This window comes from Macrobrachium rosenbergii, chromosome 43, assembly GCF_040412425.1.
Source record: "Macrobrachium rosenbergii isolate ZJJX-2024 chromosome 43, ASM4041242v1, whole genome shotgun sequence".
In the NCBI taxonomy this organism is placed as follows: domain Eukaryota; kingdom Metazoa; phylum Arthropoda; class Malacostraca; order Decapoda; family Palaemonidae; genus Macrobrachium; species Macrobrachium rosenbergii.
The window spans coordinates 14,179,992-14,196,781 of NC_089783.1; the positions used below are offsets into that span (position 1 = coordinate 14,179,992).

General features: G+C 41.9%; 1 protein-coding gene across 2 annotated transcripts in view; it reads right to left on the reverse strand.

Moving 5' to 3' along the window:
- LOC136828583 (cotranscriptional regulator ARB2A) overlaps positions 1-16,790 on the reverse strand; it is a 323,128-nt gene that overhangs the window by 96,946 nt on the left and 209,392 nt on the right. For both annotated transcript variants that reach the window (XM_067086591.1, XM_067086590.1), the window contains one exon: positions 1,996-2,072. In XM_067086591.1, coding sequence (XP_066942692.1) covers positions 1,996-2,059 — 64 coding nt within the window. In that variant the 5' untranslated portion in view covers positions 2,060-2,072. The remainder of the gene's footprint in view (positions 1-1,995; positions 2,073-16,790) is intronic.

The following is a 16,790-nucleotide window of genomic DNA, read 5'->3' on the forward strand; positions in this document are numbered from 1 at the left end:
AAAAATGTTTTAAATATCAACTCTTCATGGGCTGAAAATCATGAGTATATCAATATGACACATTTTATATGTATCCTAGTAACATTAGAACTCATCTGAACGCATTCTTTCAAAGCATGAAGAGCATGAATATGGCTTGCTTTCACACTGACCACATACTGTCTTTACTCCCATGGCTTTACGTTCTGCAATTTGGCTTCCTTCATTCTTACTAATTATCTCTTAACATCCTCTGCATCTTTTCCTCACTTCTCTACATTACCCTTCCAACTCAATCCAAACATGAACCGATCTTTTTTTTCCCCAATGGGTAAAAACTCCTTTCCAGTCTTTATATCTTCAGTTGCTTTACCTGTCAAAAGTGAGAGCCCTACAGATTCACAAAATTTTTTAACTGAAATTGATTGGTTTGTGTAAAATTTGTTGAATAGTATATAGGCACTGACTACTGCTGTTCCAAGAAGTTCGAAAGCCCTTTCTTGTACCACTTCCTAACTTTTCGTACATACAGAGTTTCTGGGGGAGAAAACAGCACTTGCCATACAGTATTTACATTTGATTCAGATGATTGTTGTTTGATTTCTGTTACATTAGTCACTGGTGGCAAAATACCATCATCCTCTGATTCGCTTTAGGTACTAATTTCTTCATCTAAATAAAATCTGGAATTTTCATCAAAGCTGTAATCATCATCTGATGGTGATTCTGCATGACCATAAAAATTTTGCAGTTTTTAATTAATGATTTACATAGACACTTTCTTACTGAGTAGAATTTCCTTCGTCCATATGTAATGCATGCTTTCTACATTAAATTTTATATATATATATATATATATATATATATATATATATATATATATATATATATATATATATATATATATATATATAATTTAATGTCAAAAGCATGCATTACATATGGACTAAGGAAATTCTATTCAGTAAGAAATTTCAGTATGTAAATCAGTAATTAAAAACTACAAAACAAACCAAGTACCAAAAATATTAAGGTTTTGCCATGTCGTGTTTTAATTTGTTTTTATAGATTTGCAACCATGAAATCAATATATGATTCGCCAGAATGATTAATTAATTTGTTTCTATTCTCTCTCTCAAATATATATATATATATATATATATATATATATATATATATATATATATATATATATATATATATATGTATATGTATGTGTATATAAATATATATATATATACATATATATATACATATGTATGTGTATATATAAATATATATATATATATATATATATATATATATATATATATATATATATATATATATATAAGTAAAACGTCTTGTAAAATAAAGTTAACAATTAGTGGGTTACTATAGTGTGTACCTCCGGTGTACAAAGGATAAAACGTATGAGAGACATGTGACAAGCATCGCCACTTGAGCCACCAGTGTCCAATTTATCTTTGAGCCACGGGTAGCTTATTTGGCGTTAGAGGAACAAAAATGTAAATAGATCGCCTTATGAGCCGCATGTGTCTCATGGATTTTACACTCTCTTACCCTTTTACTCTACCAAACAGCTGGCCAGCGTCATCCCCTAATAGCTGTCAGCAACGAGCTGGGAAGGAGAGGACTATGAAGTCATGGCGCCGGCAGAAAAATGTCAAATTGCTGTATGGTGGTTAACGTGAAATTATCATTATACACCATAATAAAAAATAAAAAAAACAAGAAAGGGCACAAGGCAAGCAAAAATATAAGAAAAAGGACGCGAGTGAAAAGTATTTAAGAAAAATATTAGCATTAATTGGCAGAGTACCATCCAAAACTCGGAGTGGCAAAGACAAGTGTGCTCTGGTTGAAGACACAGGGAAGGTAGCTCCGGGGTTTCCAGATGTGTGCCTGGCTAGGAATGCCCTTCATTCTATGCGTCTCTTGAAGTGCTGTCCACACAGACAGGATCATGTAAACTGATGAGTTTTATGTTAAAGTAAACACTAATATACTCATTACCTTTAAACTCATAGCCAAATCCTGCCAAGTCTGCGGGAAATTCATCATCCTTTTCACAAGCCATTTCTCACTCTATTCTGTAAAAAAAAAAAAAGACAAAAGAAAAAGTTAGCTACAGTCAAAATGTTACACTATCAGTAATATTCATTTAGTGAAGAGTTAAAACAAGCTTTAATAATTACTAATCTTCTATAACCTTCTTGTCCCTCAAAGGATGGTTGGATGTATGATTTATAAAGGGAAAATCCAGGCACTGAGGCCATGCAGATCAGTTAAATATGTTAACATTAAGCTTGCAGTACAAGAATATGATTATCATAAACATTTTATGACATCTGGCATGAAATAATTTTCAACATTTCTAGGGCTATAATACATATATCATTTTCGAGGGTATGACATTCTACGATACGGCAAAGACTAAGAAGTTTCATTGGATCTTAACTGAGCTGGTAAGATACACAACAAGTATTCAAAAATTAACAATATGGGTTTAGAAAAGGCAGATGGTGAGTGGAGCTGTTTTTGTATTAACACAGGCATGTTAGAAGTTGGCAAAAAGAGGAAAAAACTACGTTGGTGTACCTGGACATAAAAAACCCTGATTCCAAATACGACTATTTTGACAGGAAAACTAAGACTTTTGAATTCACTCACCCTCATTTTGCATCACACTTAAGGTTTTTTACTAAATACCACATTTCGAAATAACTCCTTTCCTGGTAAATTTTACAGTTGCTAATTATCACATTATTATTATTATTATTATTATTATTATTATTATTATTATTATTATTATTATTATTATTATTAAAAGTTTAACCAGACCACTGAGCTGACTATCAGCTCTCGCAAGGCTGGCCCGAAGGATTTGAATGACACCAGGTGGAGGCCAGAGGCCAAGCACTGGGACCAAATACGTCACTCAGTGTAGTGATGAATGAATGAAAATGAAACTAAAACTGCACAAAGGCACATGCTACCACACCTGAACAAACGTACAAAATAATTACATTTACTCATATTTCCATACATATACACACACACAAAAAAAAATTAAATTAAGAATAAGTAAGATTTTAAAATTTTGTTGTTTTTAAAATTTATTAATCGCCTAAGGGTTTTCGTATTTTCATTATTTACTAATTTTTACACTTTATCAATGAAATTACAGTTCTTCATGAATATTAAAATTGGAATGACTGAAAATGTAGAAGATTCTGACAAAATTTCCCCTCATTGATTTACTTCCAAAAGTTGATAATCGTTGTTGGTTATATTTTGGACACTCACATATTACATGTTTGACCGTTGTTATCACTTTGCACTCTAAGCATTCGGAAGCGGGGTTATGTGGGCTGATCATGAGGTGTCCATGTGTCAGACGAGTATGTCTCTTCGGAGACGCGTCAGAATTACTTGCGCATGTCTCTCTCTCTGATATGATGAACTCCATTTTCTAACACCAGGTTTTATGTTTTAATTTATTATTTTCAGGTTCTTTATTCCATGTATATTGCCATTTATTTATAATACCTATTTCTATGAGTGTTGCATAATCATTAACAGGGATATTTAGATTTGATCTTGTCATATGGGTTGCTTCTTTGGCTGCTTTATCAGCCTCTTCATTTCATTTGATCTCTACATGGGTAGGGATCCAAAACATTTCTACATTTTTTTCCATTATTACATAACTTATGGATTAATAACTTTATTTGTTGTACAATATTGTTTTTTGTTTTGAAACTTTGAATAGCCTCTATAGCGCTTCTCGAGTCACTAAAATTCACAAAATTATTGAATGATGTTTCTTTAATTATTTTTATGTCTGATACAATTGCACAAAACTCTGCCGTGAATACTGAAGCATTATCAGGTAGAGAAAATTGATACGTTTTGTCCTGGGATACTGCAGCATATCCCACTCCGTACTCTGATTTACATCCATGTGTATATTGGGTAATGTGGACCTTTCGGCTTATGTGCTATATTGTAGACTATGTTGTTTATGGTGTTCTAGGAATATGAGTAACTTTTTGATAAATATTTTAAGTGTGTGCAAATTCTTATTTTTTTTTATTCCTAGTCCAAGGAGGAGGTAATTTTACTATTGAAGGTAATTGTACATTTATATTCAGCACCTCATACAATCTTCTTGTCTGAATTCTCAGGGCACTCTTCATTGTTGCTATCTTTCTATGGAGAGAGAAATGTAGTTCACCACATTCAACTTGTAAAGATGACTTTGGTGTTCTAAAGGCTCCTGAGCATATTCTAAGGCCTTCATTATGGTCAGAGTCTGGTACTGATCCATATATTTCGCTTCCATAGACGTTGATCATTTATACAGTACAGTAAGGGTATGTCTATCAGATCCCCAAGTAGAGTACCATAGTTTTTTTTATTAATTTTAATGCTCTTTTACATTTTGATTTCATGTACAATATATTATGTGGGCTTTCCAGATACACAAGATCGCCCCTTGGTTGATGACGACGTCAGGCCCCGCCACCTTCCAAGGACTAAAATCCACTCTCGTTGAGACCTGCTCCCTGTCGGTCTCCGAGAGAGCTGCCTGTGCCCTCGACCTCGCCCTCAACCCCCGGCAGGAGGGAAACCTCTTGGAAGCATGGCACGCCCTCCAGGACCTCCTCCTCCTCCCCGAGACTGACAGCAATGGGAGGCGCAAAGAAATCAGCCCGTTGAGGGAGATCTCCCTGTGGCAGCTACCGCCGGAGGTCCGTGGGCAGATCACGGAAGCGTATACCCTGCTGGTCGAGGACCTAATCAGGGTGGCGCAGCAGCTGACAGATTCTACAAAGGCAGCCAAGTGGGCGACCATGCCCGCACACTCCGCCAACTGCCTCGTGCCGGAGGACCCCACCACTGGGCCCGTAAACGCCATCGAACAGAAAAGGCCGTCCCACCAGCAGAAGAGGGAGGGGCCAGGGCTTTGCTATTACCACCAGAGGTTTGGGAGAGCTGCCCGGAGGTGCGAAGCCCCCTGCCCTTTCTTCCCTTCAAAAACGGAGGAGGCAGCGGCCAACCACACAGGCCACCATGGCAGCAGCAGCAAAAACGTCCTGGGGTCCCTTACTATTAGGGTTCTACGTCCGCGACACAATCTCCGGCAGGATGATGTTGGTCAACACTGGAGCCATGCGTTCAGTGTTCCCGCCTTCAGGAGAGGACTGCAGACACCCACCAGACCCAACTGCCTCCCTGATGGCCGCAAACGGGTTCCCTATCCTCTCCTACAGCACCAAGCTCCTGTCGATCTCCATCCTTGGCCGGAAGTACAGCTGGGAATTCATTGTTGCGGACGTCAGGACCCCAATCCGGGGGGCGTACTTCCTCGCCCACTTCGGACTGGCAGTCGACATCAGCTGCAAATGCCTGCTGGACACCGAGTCCTGCCAGTTCCTGCCCTTGTTGCCGGGCCCCAGGGAGCCCGCCATTTGCTCCATCGCTCCCCACCAGTACGGTTCCCTACTGCAGGAGTTCCCAGAGATCTTCAAGCCCGAGCTCCGCCAGATGCCTGGGACTCCTGCCAAACACAGGATATACCACTACATCAAGACGAAGGGTCCCCCCAACGCACGCAAAGTTCCGACGGCTTCCCCTGCAGCGCCTTCAGGAGGCCAAAAAGGCCTTCGCGGAGATGGAGAGGATGGGTACATGCAGAAAGGCTCCCAGCCCGTGGGCCTTCCCTCTTCACATGTTGCAGAAAGCGGACAGCACCTGGAGGCCCCGTCGCGACTACAGGCGGCTCAACCTTGCAACAGAGCCTGACCACTACCCCCTGCCAAACATGCAGGACCTGACGGCCTCTTTCCACGGGGCCAAAATATTCTCCAAAATGCATCTGTTAAAGTCTTATTTTCAGGTACCAGTAGCGCCGGAGGACATCCCCAAAACCGCCATCGTCACGCCCTTTGGGTCCTACGTCTTCGCCTTCCCCACCTTCGGCCTGAGGAACGCGGGCACAACCTTCCAGAGGTTGATGGACAGCATCCTGGGGGACCCAGACTTCTGCGTCTGCTACGCCGCCGATATCCTAATCTATTCCAGATCCCAGGAGGAACACCTGTGACACTTCCAGAAGGCCCTGCAGCGCCTGCAGGAAAGTGGCCTCGTTGTCAGGTTTGACAAGTGCACCTTCGGCGTTGAGAAGGTGGAGTTCCACGAGATATCGCCAGAGGGCGTGCGCCCAATGTCGTCGAAGCCGTCGAGAAGTTCCCCACCCCTACCTCCATCAGGGCCATACAAGAATTCCTCAGGATGGTCAACTACTACAGAAGATTCATCCCGGGGATTGCCCACACCATGGCCCCCCTGATGGAGGTCCTCAAGGGACGTCCACAGACCTTAGTGTGGGGCCCTGATGAAGGCCACCCTCGCCAAAGCAACATCTTTGGCCCACCAGGACCCCAACGCTCCCCTCCAGCTGACGACAGACGCCAGCAACGTAGCCTGTGGAGCTGTCCTGGAGCTAGACATCAGGGGGACCCCTCAGCCCTCGCCTTCTTCAGTAGGAGGCTAAACCCCAACGAGTCCCGATACAGCACCTTCGACTCTTCACAGCATACCAGGTGGTATGGCACTTCAAGTTCCTCCTGGAGGGGACGCCCTTCACAATATGGACCGACCACCAGCCGCTGATCCATGCGTTCACAAAGCTGGGGGATGCATGGTCCTCAAGGCAGCAGCGGCACCTCGCGGCCATCGCGGAGTTCACCTACACCATCAAATACTTCCCCGGCAGGAAGAACCCGGTAGCTGACTCCCTCTCAAGGATCAAGATCAACTCAGTACAGCTCAGGATCGACTACGAGGACCTCGCCCACGAACAGGCTGCTGACCATGAGACCCCTGCCTACCGTACAGCCGTCACATCGCTGAAGTGGAAGGACATGCCCTTCGGCTCAGGAGGATCAACATTACTGAGCGATGTCAGTACCAGATGCCCCCTGGTGCCCGCCTCCAGACGTCGGCTGGTCTTTGACATCATCCACGGCCTATCCCACCCCTTTGGAAGGACAACAGCCAGGCTGCTGACAGAGAAGTTCGTCTGGCACGACATACAGAAAGGCGCGACAGCCTGGGCGAGGCAGTGTATGCAATGTCAGGCAAGTAAAGTAGTACGGCACACCAAATCAGGAGTGGGTGAGTTTCCCCAGCCAAAGAGATGCTTCGGGCACATCCACGTCGACGTGGTGGGCCCTCTTCCCCCATCAGGAGGAGCCAGATACCTTCTGACAGTCGTCGACCGCTCCACCAGGTGGCCTGAAGCTACGCCCATGGAAGAAGCTACCTCCAGCGCGTGTGCAGAAGCCCTGCTCTCCAGCTGGATCAGCCGGTTCGGTGTCCCAGACGAGATAACAGACAGGGGACCTGCTTTCCTGTCTGAGCTATGGACCGCCCTGGCACACCTGATGGGGACCACTCACCACAGCACCACCGCCTACAACCCGGCAGCCAATGGAATGGTGAAAAGATTCCACAGGTCTCTGAAGGCGTCCCTCATGGTTCGTTGCCCCTCCGAAAATTGGAAATACCAGCTGCCCTGGGTCCTCCTCGGGTTGAGAACCGCCCCCAGAGCCAACGGCGACCCCTCCTCAGCAGAAAAAGTCTATGGGGAAACCCTGGTAGTCCCGGGGGAACTCGTCACAGAGGAGAGGGATGACATAGGGGCGCAGAGGCTCTGTGACAGGGTTGGAAAATTTGCCCCCTGCCAAAGTAAATAAAAAGTAAGTATAGCTTAGTTTTACCAGACCACTGAGCTGATTAACAGCTCTCCTAGGGCAAAGGACATTCATTGACACAACGTCCCCCATCATGCCCCCTGGGCTATCCTCTGCCACCCACATCTTCGTCAGGGACGACGGCATACGCCCACCCTTAACTAGACCCTACAGAGGACCTTTCCTTGTACTGGAAAGGAACAAGAAGGCATTCTGAATAGCCATCCACGGGCGGGAAGACTGGATATCTGTAGATCATCTCAAACCCGCATTCCTGGAGGAGGACAATGGAGGCAGACCCCAAAGCCTCCCGCAGGAGATGGCACCCCCTCGGACAGCCAGGGGCACAGGAAGGAGGCGTGGGCTTCCCCAGAAAACCCAGAAACCAGACAGAAAGGCATCCCAAAAGAACCACTCCAGAGGACACTGGGGAAGGCGACCACCCTCTCCAGTTGACATCGAGAACACGAGGCCCCCTTCGTCGCCCCAGCAGATACCTACTTTGATCAGACGTTGCCTCCGGTTTGTTGGGGGGGGGGACTATTGTGAAGTCTCCGCTCAACACGTTCTCTATAGAGAACATCCCGTTTTCTGTGGTGCCTTCACATCGACCTGGGGTCAATCAGAATATATGTTTACTACCATAAGTGTAAATTGTATATTTACTGTCTTTCTAAACAATCATGCTTTATGTACAAGTAACGAATTATTTATGTTGTGTGTCAGACATTATTGATCACTATGTTTTCTGTAAGAACCAGTCCTGTTTTTGTAAAGAATTAGTTTGACCTTAGGTCACCTGTAAATCTTTGTACCCGCGGTCTCTGCGAAGTACGCAGACATCTGCATCCCACTTTATAAGCAGCTCGCTTCATGAATAAACTAGCAGTACTTGTCTTCCTGCTCATTATTTCGCACCTCTCTCACACATCTATTTTTATTATGCTTTTATTAATGATTTGTTCTGGATGTTTTACTCAAGATGTTGAATAATATATGGCAAAATCATCCATATACAGGTTACTTTTAATCCCAATAGATAGATTATTACTGATATCATTTATTGCTACAGTAAACAGTGTGCCAATAAGGATGCTTCCTTGTGGAACACCATTTTCAAGTGGAAGTAGCCTATACTTGACAATACATCATCAACTCTCACCTGAAGTGTGATCTGCCAGAAAGTTTTGGATAAACCTAGGTAAACGTCCACGGTTGCTGTTTTTATGTAACGCTTTTAATATTGCATACCTCCATGTAGTATCATATGCCTTTTTAATGCCAAAAAAGACAGCTACAGTAACTTGTTTTCATTCATATCCTCTGCGTATGTGGGCTTCTAAGTTAGACAGAGAATCCAATGTAGATCTGTTACATTGTGATCCAAATTGAGTGGGAGTCAGAATTTTATTTTCTCAAATGTGCCATGCCAGTCAAGCATTTACCATTTTCTCTAGTAATTTGCATAAGCAACTTGTTAATGAAATTGGTCTGTAATTATTTACATCGCTAGGATCCTTTCCAAGTTTGGGGATAGGAATTATTATAGTATTTTGCCCGTCATCAAGAAAGAAATTTCAAATCCATAAATTATTATAAAACTGTAAAAGGTATAACTTTGCAAAAGGTGCCTAAGTGGCAGATCATCTCGAAACTAATGTTGTCACCTCCAGGAGCAGATTTATTGCTGTTTCAGAGCACATATTCCAACTCTTCCATTTTAAATTTCCTGTTACAGTACATATCTTCTATTGTTTCAAAATTTATTGTTATTAATTCTGCATTATTTTTCTTTGTGTTGAAGTGTTCAACTAAATTTTTGTTACTACTTACTTTTGCTAATTTTTCTCATGTTACACTACTAACTTCTTTTGGAACAAATAGTCTTTTTCCATCTTTTAATATGGCATGTCTAGGTGGTTTAACATGGGTAATATTTATTTCCCAGAATTTTTCCCATATTTTTTGTACAGTATTATTAGAGATCTGATACATATTTCCTCCAAGAAATTATTCTTCCTTGAATTACTTCCTTTTTAAATTTTGCAGATATTTTGTTGTATACAAGTTTTAATGCATCAGTTTCTAGCAATAATATAGTTATCGTTTTGAAAGTTTCTTCTAATATCAGTAATGTTTTATTCATTTTGTTGAATTTTTTATTTAAATTATCTATTCGTCTCTACTGAGTGTTTTATATTTATTAATTCTGTTAGCTTATCAGACCACCATGGAACTCTGTGTTTTGTTGGGTGAGGTTTTGATTTTGGTATTGCTTTATCAGCAGCATTTTTAAAGAATCAACAAGAAATTTACTAGTTTCATTATGGTCTTTTAAATATCCAAATGGTGGGATATTCCTAGTTTGCATTTCATATCATTCTCAATCTGTTTCACAAATGTTATAGTGGGGGACATGTTTTGCAGGATCATTTTGTAATAATGAAATTAATATTTGGAAATGATCACTGGTGGACAAGTCATCAACTGTATTCCAATCTAAACTGTCTACTATAGGCCTGATGCACACAGTTAAGCCTACTGAGGAAAACTTTCCATATGTTTTTGAATATCGTGCTGGCTGCATCATAATTTATATAGCACATGTCATTTGAATCCATGAACTCTTCTACTTTACTTCATACTCTATTTGAGTTTGTACAATTATAGGCCAATATTGGGTTGTGAGCATTAAAATCACCTACTATTAATGTAGGTTCTTTGGCATTGTTAAGTAATTCTTTACGTTTATCAATGTCGTAATTTTTATTAGGTTAGTTGTATAAATTATAAATTACATAACTATGCTAAAGTCACATATTGGCGATTCAAGACCACAACCGTCGTAATGGCTGGGTTTAGCAACCAACTGGCATCAGTCGCGGGCTTTGGGTCACAAAAAAAAAAGATAAGTCAGCTGATTAGGACACCATGACGTCATACGCAATGAACCATTTACGACAGCATTTCACACTTCAAAACAAGATTACATATTTTCGTAGTCATACGCGCAAGTTGCCAGTGATTTAGACACACCCACATTTAATAGTTTTTACAGGACGGCGACTTCCGTGAAGGCATGACAATTCATGGCGATTTAATTGCAACTGGTACGTCACATGCCAACAGGCGCAACGGCACCGTCATGTGTCGTGAAAATGCCTTTTCATACTTCAGAAAATCATGTTGAAAATTTTTGTAACTATCCTACATAAAAATTAAAATGCAAAAATATTTATATTATATTACCAAATATATTTTCTTTTAGGTTGTATTCAGTGTCATATTTATCTATATGTGAAATTCTCAAAGTACAGTATATCAAGAATACTGAAAATCTTGAATGCAATATATATTTTACTCAAAACAGAAAATGCCTTTTCACTTCTTGTATATTTCAGAACATTCTAATAAATTGTTTGGTTGCAGTCAACTCACTGACTTATTTGTATAAAAGAAAATCATGTTTAAAAACTATGTAAAATTCCTGAATAAAAGTTAAAATTAAAAAATATTTATATTACAAAATATATTTTCTTTATGTTGTGTTCTGTGTCATATTTATCTATATCTGAAGTTCTTAGAGTATATCAAAATACTAAAAATCTTGAATCCAAAATATATTTTAATCAAAATTGAAAATAAAGGCAGCTGTGGGTAATTAATTCAGCCCTTGACCTTTCTCTCTCTCTCTCTCTCTCTCTCTCTCTCTCTCTCTCTCTCTCTCTCTCTCTCTCTCTCTCAGCCCCTTGGGATATATTTTACTTATTACTAGTTTTCATGTGTTATTTACCTTTATCTGAAATTCTGAAGATATTTCAAAAATACTGATAATTTTGATGTGCACATTACTTTTTACAAGTTTTAAGTTTTATTTTTTCTTTATCTGAACTTATGAAAATATGTCATACCCTCATTCATATCCAGTTTAATAATAATGATTTGCACATTATTTTTTACAAGTTTTAAGTTTCACTTTTTCTTTATCTGAACTTATGAAAATATCAACCTTCATTCATCTCAAGTTTAATAACCTTGAAAATATTGGAGATGGTTTGTAGTTAAGGAAATTGTTACCCAAAAACTACCCAGTTCAACATTTCAAGAAAAAGTATTGTTATAGAAATAACTTATTGCTTTTAAGAAAATTTAGTACATACACAATATAAACATTTTACACAATTTATTATATTATAAAAATATACCAGCCCTCGGGCTCGGGAGTTAAACAATGGGCCTAGCAACACACTGGCCACGTGTCATAGGCACTGGGACCCGTCCCTCACTAGCTGCTGGCCTAAGAAACAGGAGATCAGCGCCTGCCCTATGAGCCTGTGAGAGGGTGCAAAAGAGAGAGCAGGTAGACATTGACTGCTAGTTTATTAAGGGCGCAGGCCGCTTATAAAGCGGCGTGCGGACGTCAGTACAAAGACATACAATGACATACAGGTGACCCGAGGTCAATTGTTCTCAATGTGAAACAGGACAGGTAAATACAGATAACGTGACAAATGAAATTAACAGATTAGACACAATAATGCTCTGACACATGTACAATACACACGGGCACAAATGAGTAAGTAATAAATGCACATTTACATAAATAAAACATGGCTAGGTCTCCTGAACTAAGGTCATGGTAGAAGGCACCGTAGAAAACGGGAGGTTCGCTAGAGAAAACCCGCTGAGCGGGGACTTTACAATACTCCCCCCCCCACCACAACACGTAGGTAACGTCTGATTAAAGCAAGTATCTGCTGGGGTGCTGGAGAGTGGCACAGCTCCGCGATGTCAGCTGGGGGGTGCGGTGCGTGCGGGAGCGGTTGGCTGCAGCACTGCCTGAGTCCAGGGTCTTACGGGGGCGGCCATGCGACTGTCTTGTGGGCGGCGTGGGCTGCGGGGGCGATGTCTCCTGCGGAGGGCGCTGAGGGGTGTCACCGACGTCCTCCTCCAACAGTGCGGGCTTGAGGCGGTCTATTGACACCCAGTCGTTCTTCCCTTGGATGGCCAGCCAGAATGCTTTTTTGTCTGCCGTAATCAAACGCCGACATCATTGCGTCAGTGGAGACGCCATTACGACATTATTGCATCACGCGGCATGACATGGCGACTTTTGACAGTTGCCGTGACTCGACTGCGTAGGTGCTGTGCAGCCTTGCACATCCGCCATCCCCAGCTGGATGTCATCAAACTCGGCGACACAGTTAGGAATCATGCCGATCGATGCCAACTTGGTCATGTTTAAAGCGTAATGACGTCGTAATTCGCCCATTACGACGGTCATGGTCTCGAGTCGCCAATGTGTGACTCAGGCGTTAACATATTTTATTCGTATTTTAATACCTGATATTTGCAAGTGAGTAATGTTTACAGGTACTTTGTCATAAACTACTTTGCTGTATACATATATGGTTGTACCTAAATTTCCTTCCTCTCGTAACGTAGTTGCTAAGGTGTATTTTGTTGACATGTTGTAACCATAATATCATTGGTTCATATTCTTTTAGTAATCGTATTTCTCCTAGGTGTAATCTGGTCTGTCGACCATTTACGTTCCATTTCATAATATAGCTATTGAAAATATTATGTTATAGCGGTCGAGTTTTGCTTTGTTTTTATTATATTACCGATCTGGATTTTTTCAAATAATTTACATCTATTTGTTTTTCTTTAAATATATTAAGTGCTCGATGCACACGCATCTTTTTCATGGGTACGCAAGTCAGTGGTTTCTTTTTTCCTATATTTCATAAAATTTCTTATAATGTTTGTTAAACCATCTTTTGTTATTAATGCACAATTCAACAAAACAATCATTACATCCACATATGCTATCATGTATATTTCTTGTTTCATTTGTTCTTGTTGTACCAATTGTTGGTAATGGAGTAACTCTTCTCCATTGACATAATCATTGTTATCTATGGTACGGTTCTCTTCTACTTCTTTGGTGTTTTGGATATCTGCTTCCATAGGTTTTACTATACTTTAGGAGATACAAAGGTATATTCTTAGCCTGTTTTTGTTTTTGTTCTTTCATCATGTCCTTTGACTTTGATTTAACCCATCTTTCTCTAATAATAGTTGGTTTCTTCGTTTTGCGTGGTGTTCTCTCCAAAGGTCTCTTTTTATCTTTGATTTCCGGTCCATCACAACTTTCCCCTCGTATTTCTGTAGTGTCTTCCTGTGCTCCTTTTTGCATTAATATTGCAGATGAATTTGATAAAATATTACCCATATCATTTGCACCTGTTTCTTTATTCTTTACCGTAAGTATTTTTCTGTAAAGCACTAATTTCTTGAGAGTTACTTTTCTGTGCTCCGTTACTTCTCTCTGCATGCGTTTTTGTTTCATTACTGGTTCCTGTTATTGAAGAATATGTATGTTCCTAACAAGGATCTTGAATTCCTCTCATTTTCAACTCTAATTTTGCTTCTTTTGTAGGCATCCCACTTCTTTCTTGTAAGATTTTCAATTCCATATTGTATATATAATACATGCATTCTTTGGACCTTGAGTGATGATCTTGCCCACAGTTCACACACTTTGGCCAACTACATTTCCACTGTGTGGCATGTTTGTCAGACCCACAATAAGCACATCCAGGTTCATTTCGACAATTCTTCATGCCCATATTTACTACAATTTTGACATTGCAGTGGTTTTGGAACATAAGGTCTCAGTTCTCTAGTTTGGCCCAAAAGCTATATTTTTTGAGGTAGCATTTGGCCTTTAAATTTTACTTTTGCAATTCTTAATATTTTATTACTCTGTTTACTTGGAATTATGTATACCTCACAATTTTGGACTTTGGGATATCTCATTTTTAGAGTCCAACAGTATATTCTTCTCGACCAGTTTGTCATTTTCAGGAAGTACAATAGTATCCTGAATGTTGTTCACACTTTTTTTTTTTTTTGCATTCACATTATCAATACTTTTTACAGACAACCAGTCTTCAGAATGTTTTTTTCTGTTGTGGCTTCTATAAGCCATGTTATTTCTTTTATTCGTCTGAACGACACATCTGTTATTGGATGTCTTTTTAACCCTTAAACTCCTGTTGGACGTTTTAAACGTCGTCCAAAATTGTCTGTCGAATGCCGAGTGGACGTTGCAAACGCCGACTGAAAATGCTTTTTATAAATATTCGCGAAAAATAATTATAGGCCTAGTTTGCAGAAGATTTCAAATCCCGCCGGGCGGATGCTGGGAGTTCACGGATCCAGCTGTTGTTTTGTTTCTGAGCGTCACCCAGACGCCATGATGCGAATTTCCATCTCGCATCAAAGAGCATCAGAGTAGCGCCTTGCAGGAGCGATATTTTGATGCAGACGTGTTTTGTTGAACTTTTGCGAGTGTTAGCGTATTAGTGCTGCAACAGAACGTTTGCAGAGATGTCGCAAAGGCGTCAGGAGCATGAAAGGCGCACATTGCCTGTTGGAAGTGAGCGTGTGAGGCGAGTTTTGGACTTGGATGCTGGAGAAGGACCCAGCAACCAGAGTGACCCAGCTTCTCAGCAGCGTGTTGTTCGGCCACGTGTGACCTATGGCGACCAAGGACCACATCCCATTCCTTTTACGACCCCTAGGAAGCATCGGGGTGTCCTGAGGGGCATCCGAAAACATTTGGGAGGCCTCCAACAGAAGGACATTGACGAGTACTTGTTGGAGCTCGATCGAGAGCAGGTCAAAAGTCCTGATTTCAGTGGTAGTTGGTCATCTAGCGATGACGACATAACACCTGACGTCAGCGATGACGAGTATTTGCCACCAATGTCCGTACGGGATCCTCAGCAGGAAAGTGAATTAGAGTTTAGTGGGTTTAGTGCCTACGAGGGAGAAAGTGAGTTGGAGGAGGAGTAGGATGACTCGATTGTGGCTGGTGGGGACGAAACAGAAAGTGATGGGGAAAGTGAAGGAGACGGCCCAGCTGGGAATGTGAGAGTGCGAAGACGTGCCCGTGCACGTGCGCGAGCGCAAACCCGTAGAAGGTCGCAACGTCGCAGCAGCTCGGGTGAAGGCCGTTCGTCCAAAAGTGATGAGGGGTGGTCGGAGGACCCCACCCCACCTAACATGCACCCATTCACGGCAGTACCTGGACTGACCGTCCCTGTGCCTCTCACGGTACTGGGGTTCATTGAATTACTTGAATTCCTGGTTGCGGAGACTGTAGATTACGCTCGGTACTGCCGTGAGGAATTGCGGACGACGTTGTCGCACTGCTGGCGGGCTGCAACCTCACGGACATGGCGCACTTTTTGGGGCTCCACATATTCTTTGGGATGATGCCTGCTGCTGACGCCAGGCAATACTGGAGGCGAATTTTTTTTTAAGCACGCCTAATGTGGCCGCATTATGTCCCGTGATAGTTTCCTGGCGTTGGACAGGTATTTCAACGCCTTCAACCGAAGGGCTATACCCGAATAACCCCACCGCCTCATCTTAGTCCGCCCAGTGTTGGAGTTCATTCGTGAACGGTGCCAGACTCTTGTGGTTCCTTCAAGAACCTTTCTTTGGATGAGGGTATGATGCCATACAAAGGGCGTCTAAGTATCAAAGTGTACAACCCGAAGAAGCCAAAGAAGTATGGTGTAAAGTTATTTTTATTACGGAAGCCAACACTGGATACGCCGTGGACTTCTTGGTGTATTCTGGGGTCTTCTCACGCTGCGTGACACTGTCTTCGGTTTTGTGAATCGTTTCCGTAACCAGGGATACCACCTGTTTATGGATAATTATTATAACTCGGTATCCCTGGCCCAGGAACTGTATGAAGCAGGTGTGCACGTCAGTGGTACCCTTCGGTTGGTGCGTGGGGCCCCGAATGTCCTCAAGAGGAGAGACAGAGTGGCGGCGGAAGGGAGATGTCTTCGTCATCTGTTGGAAGGGGGTCCGACTCATGCCCATGATTACGACGAGTCATGAGGTCATCCAAGAGGAGATCACCCAGCGGAAGAAGACACGCCGGCAGGGCCGAGTTACATATGAGGAGTTTCGTGTCCAGCGCCCTACTGTCATCGGGCACTACAACAGGCACATGGGAGG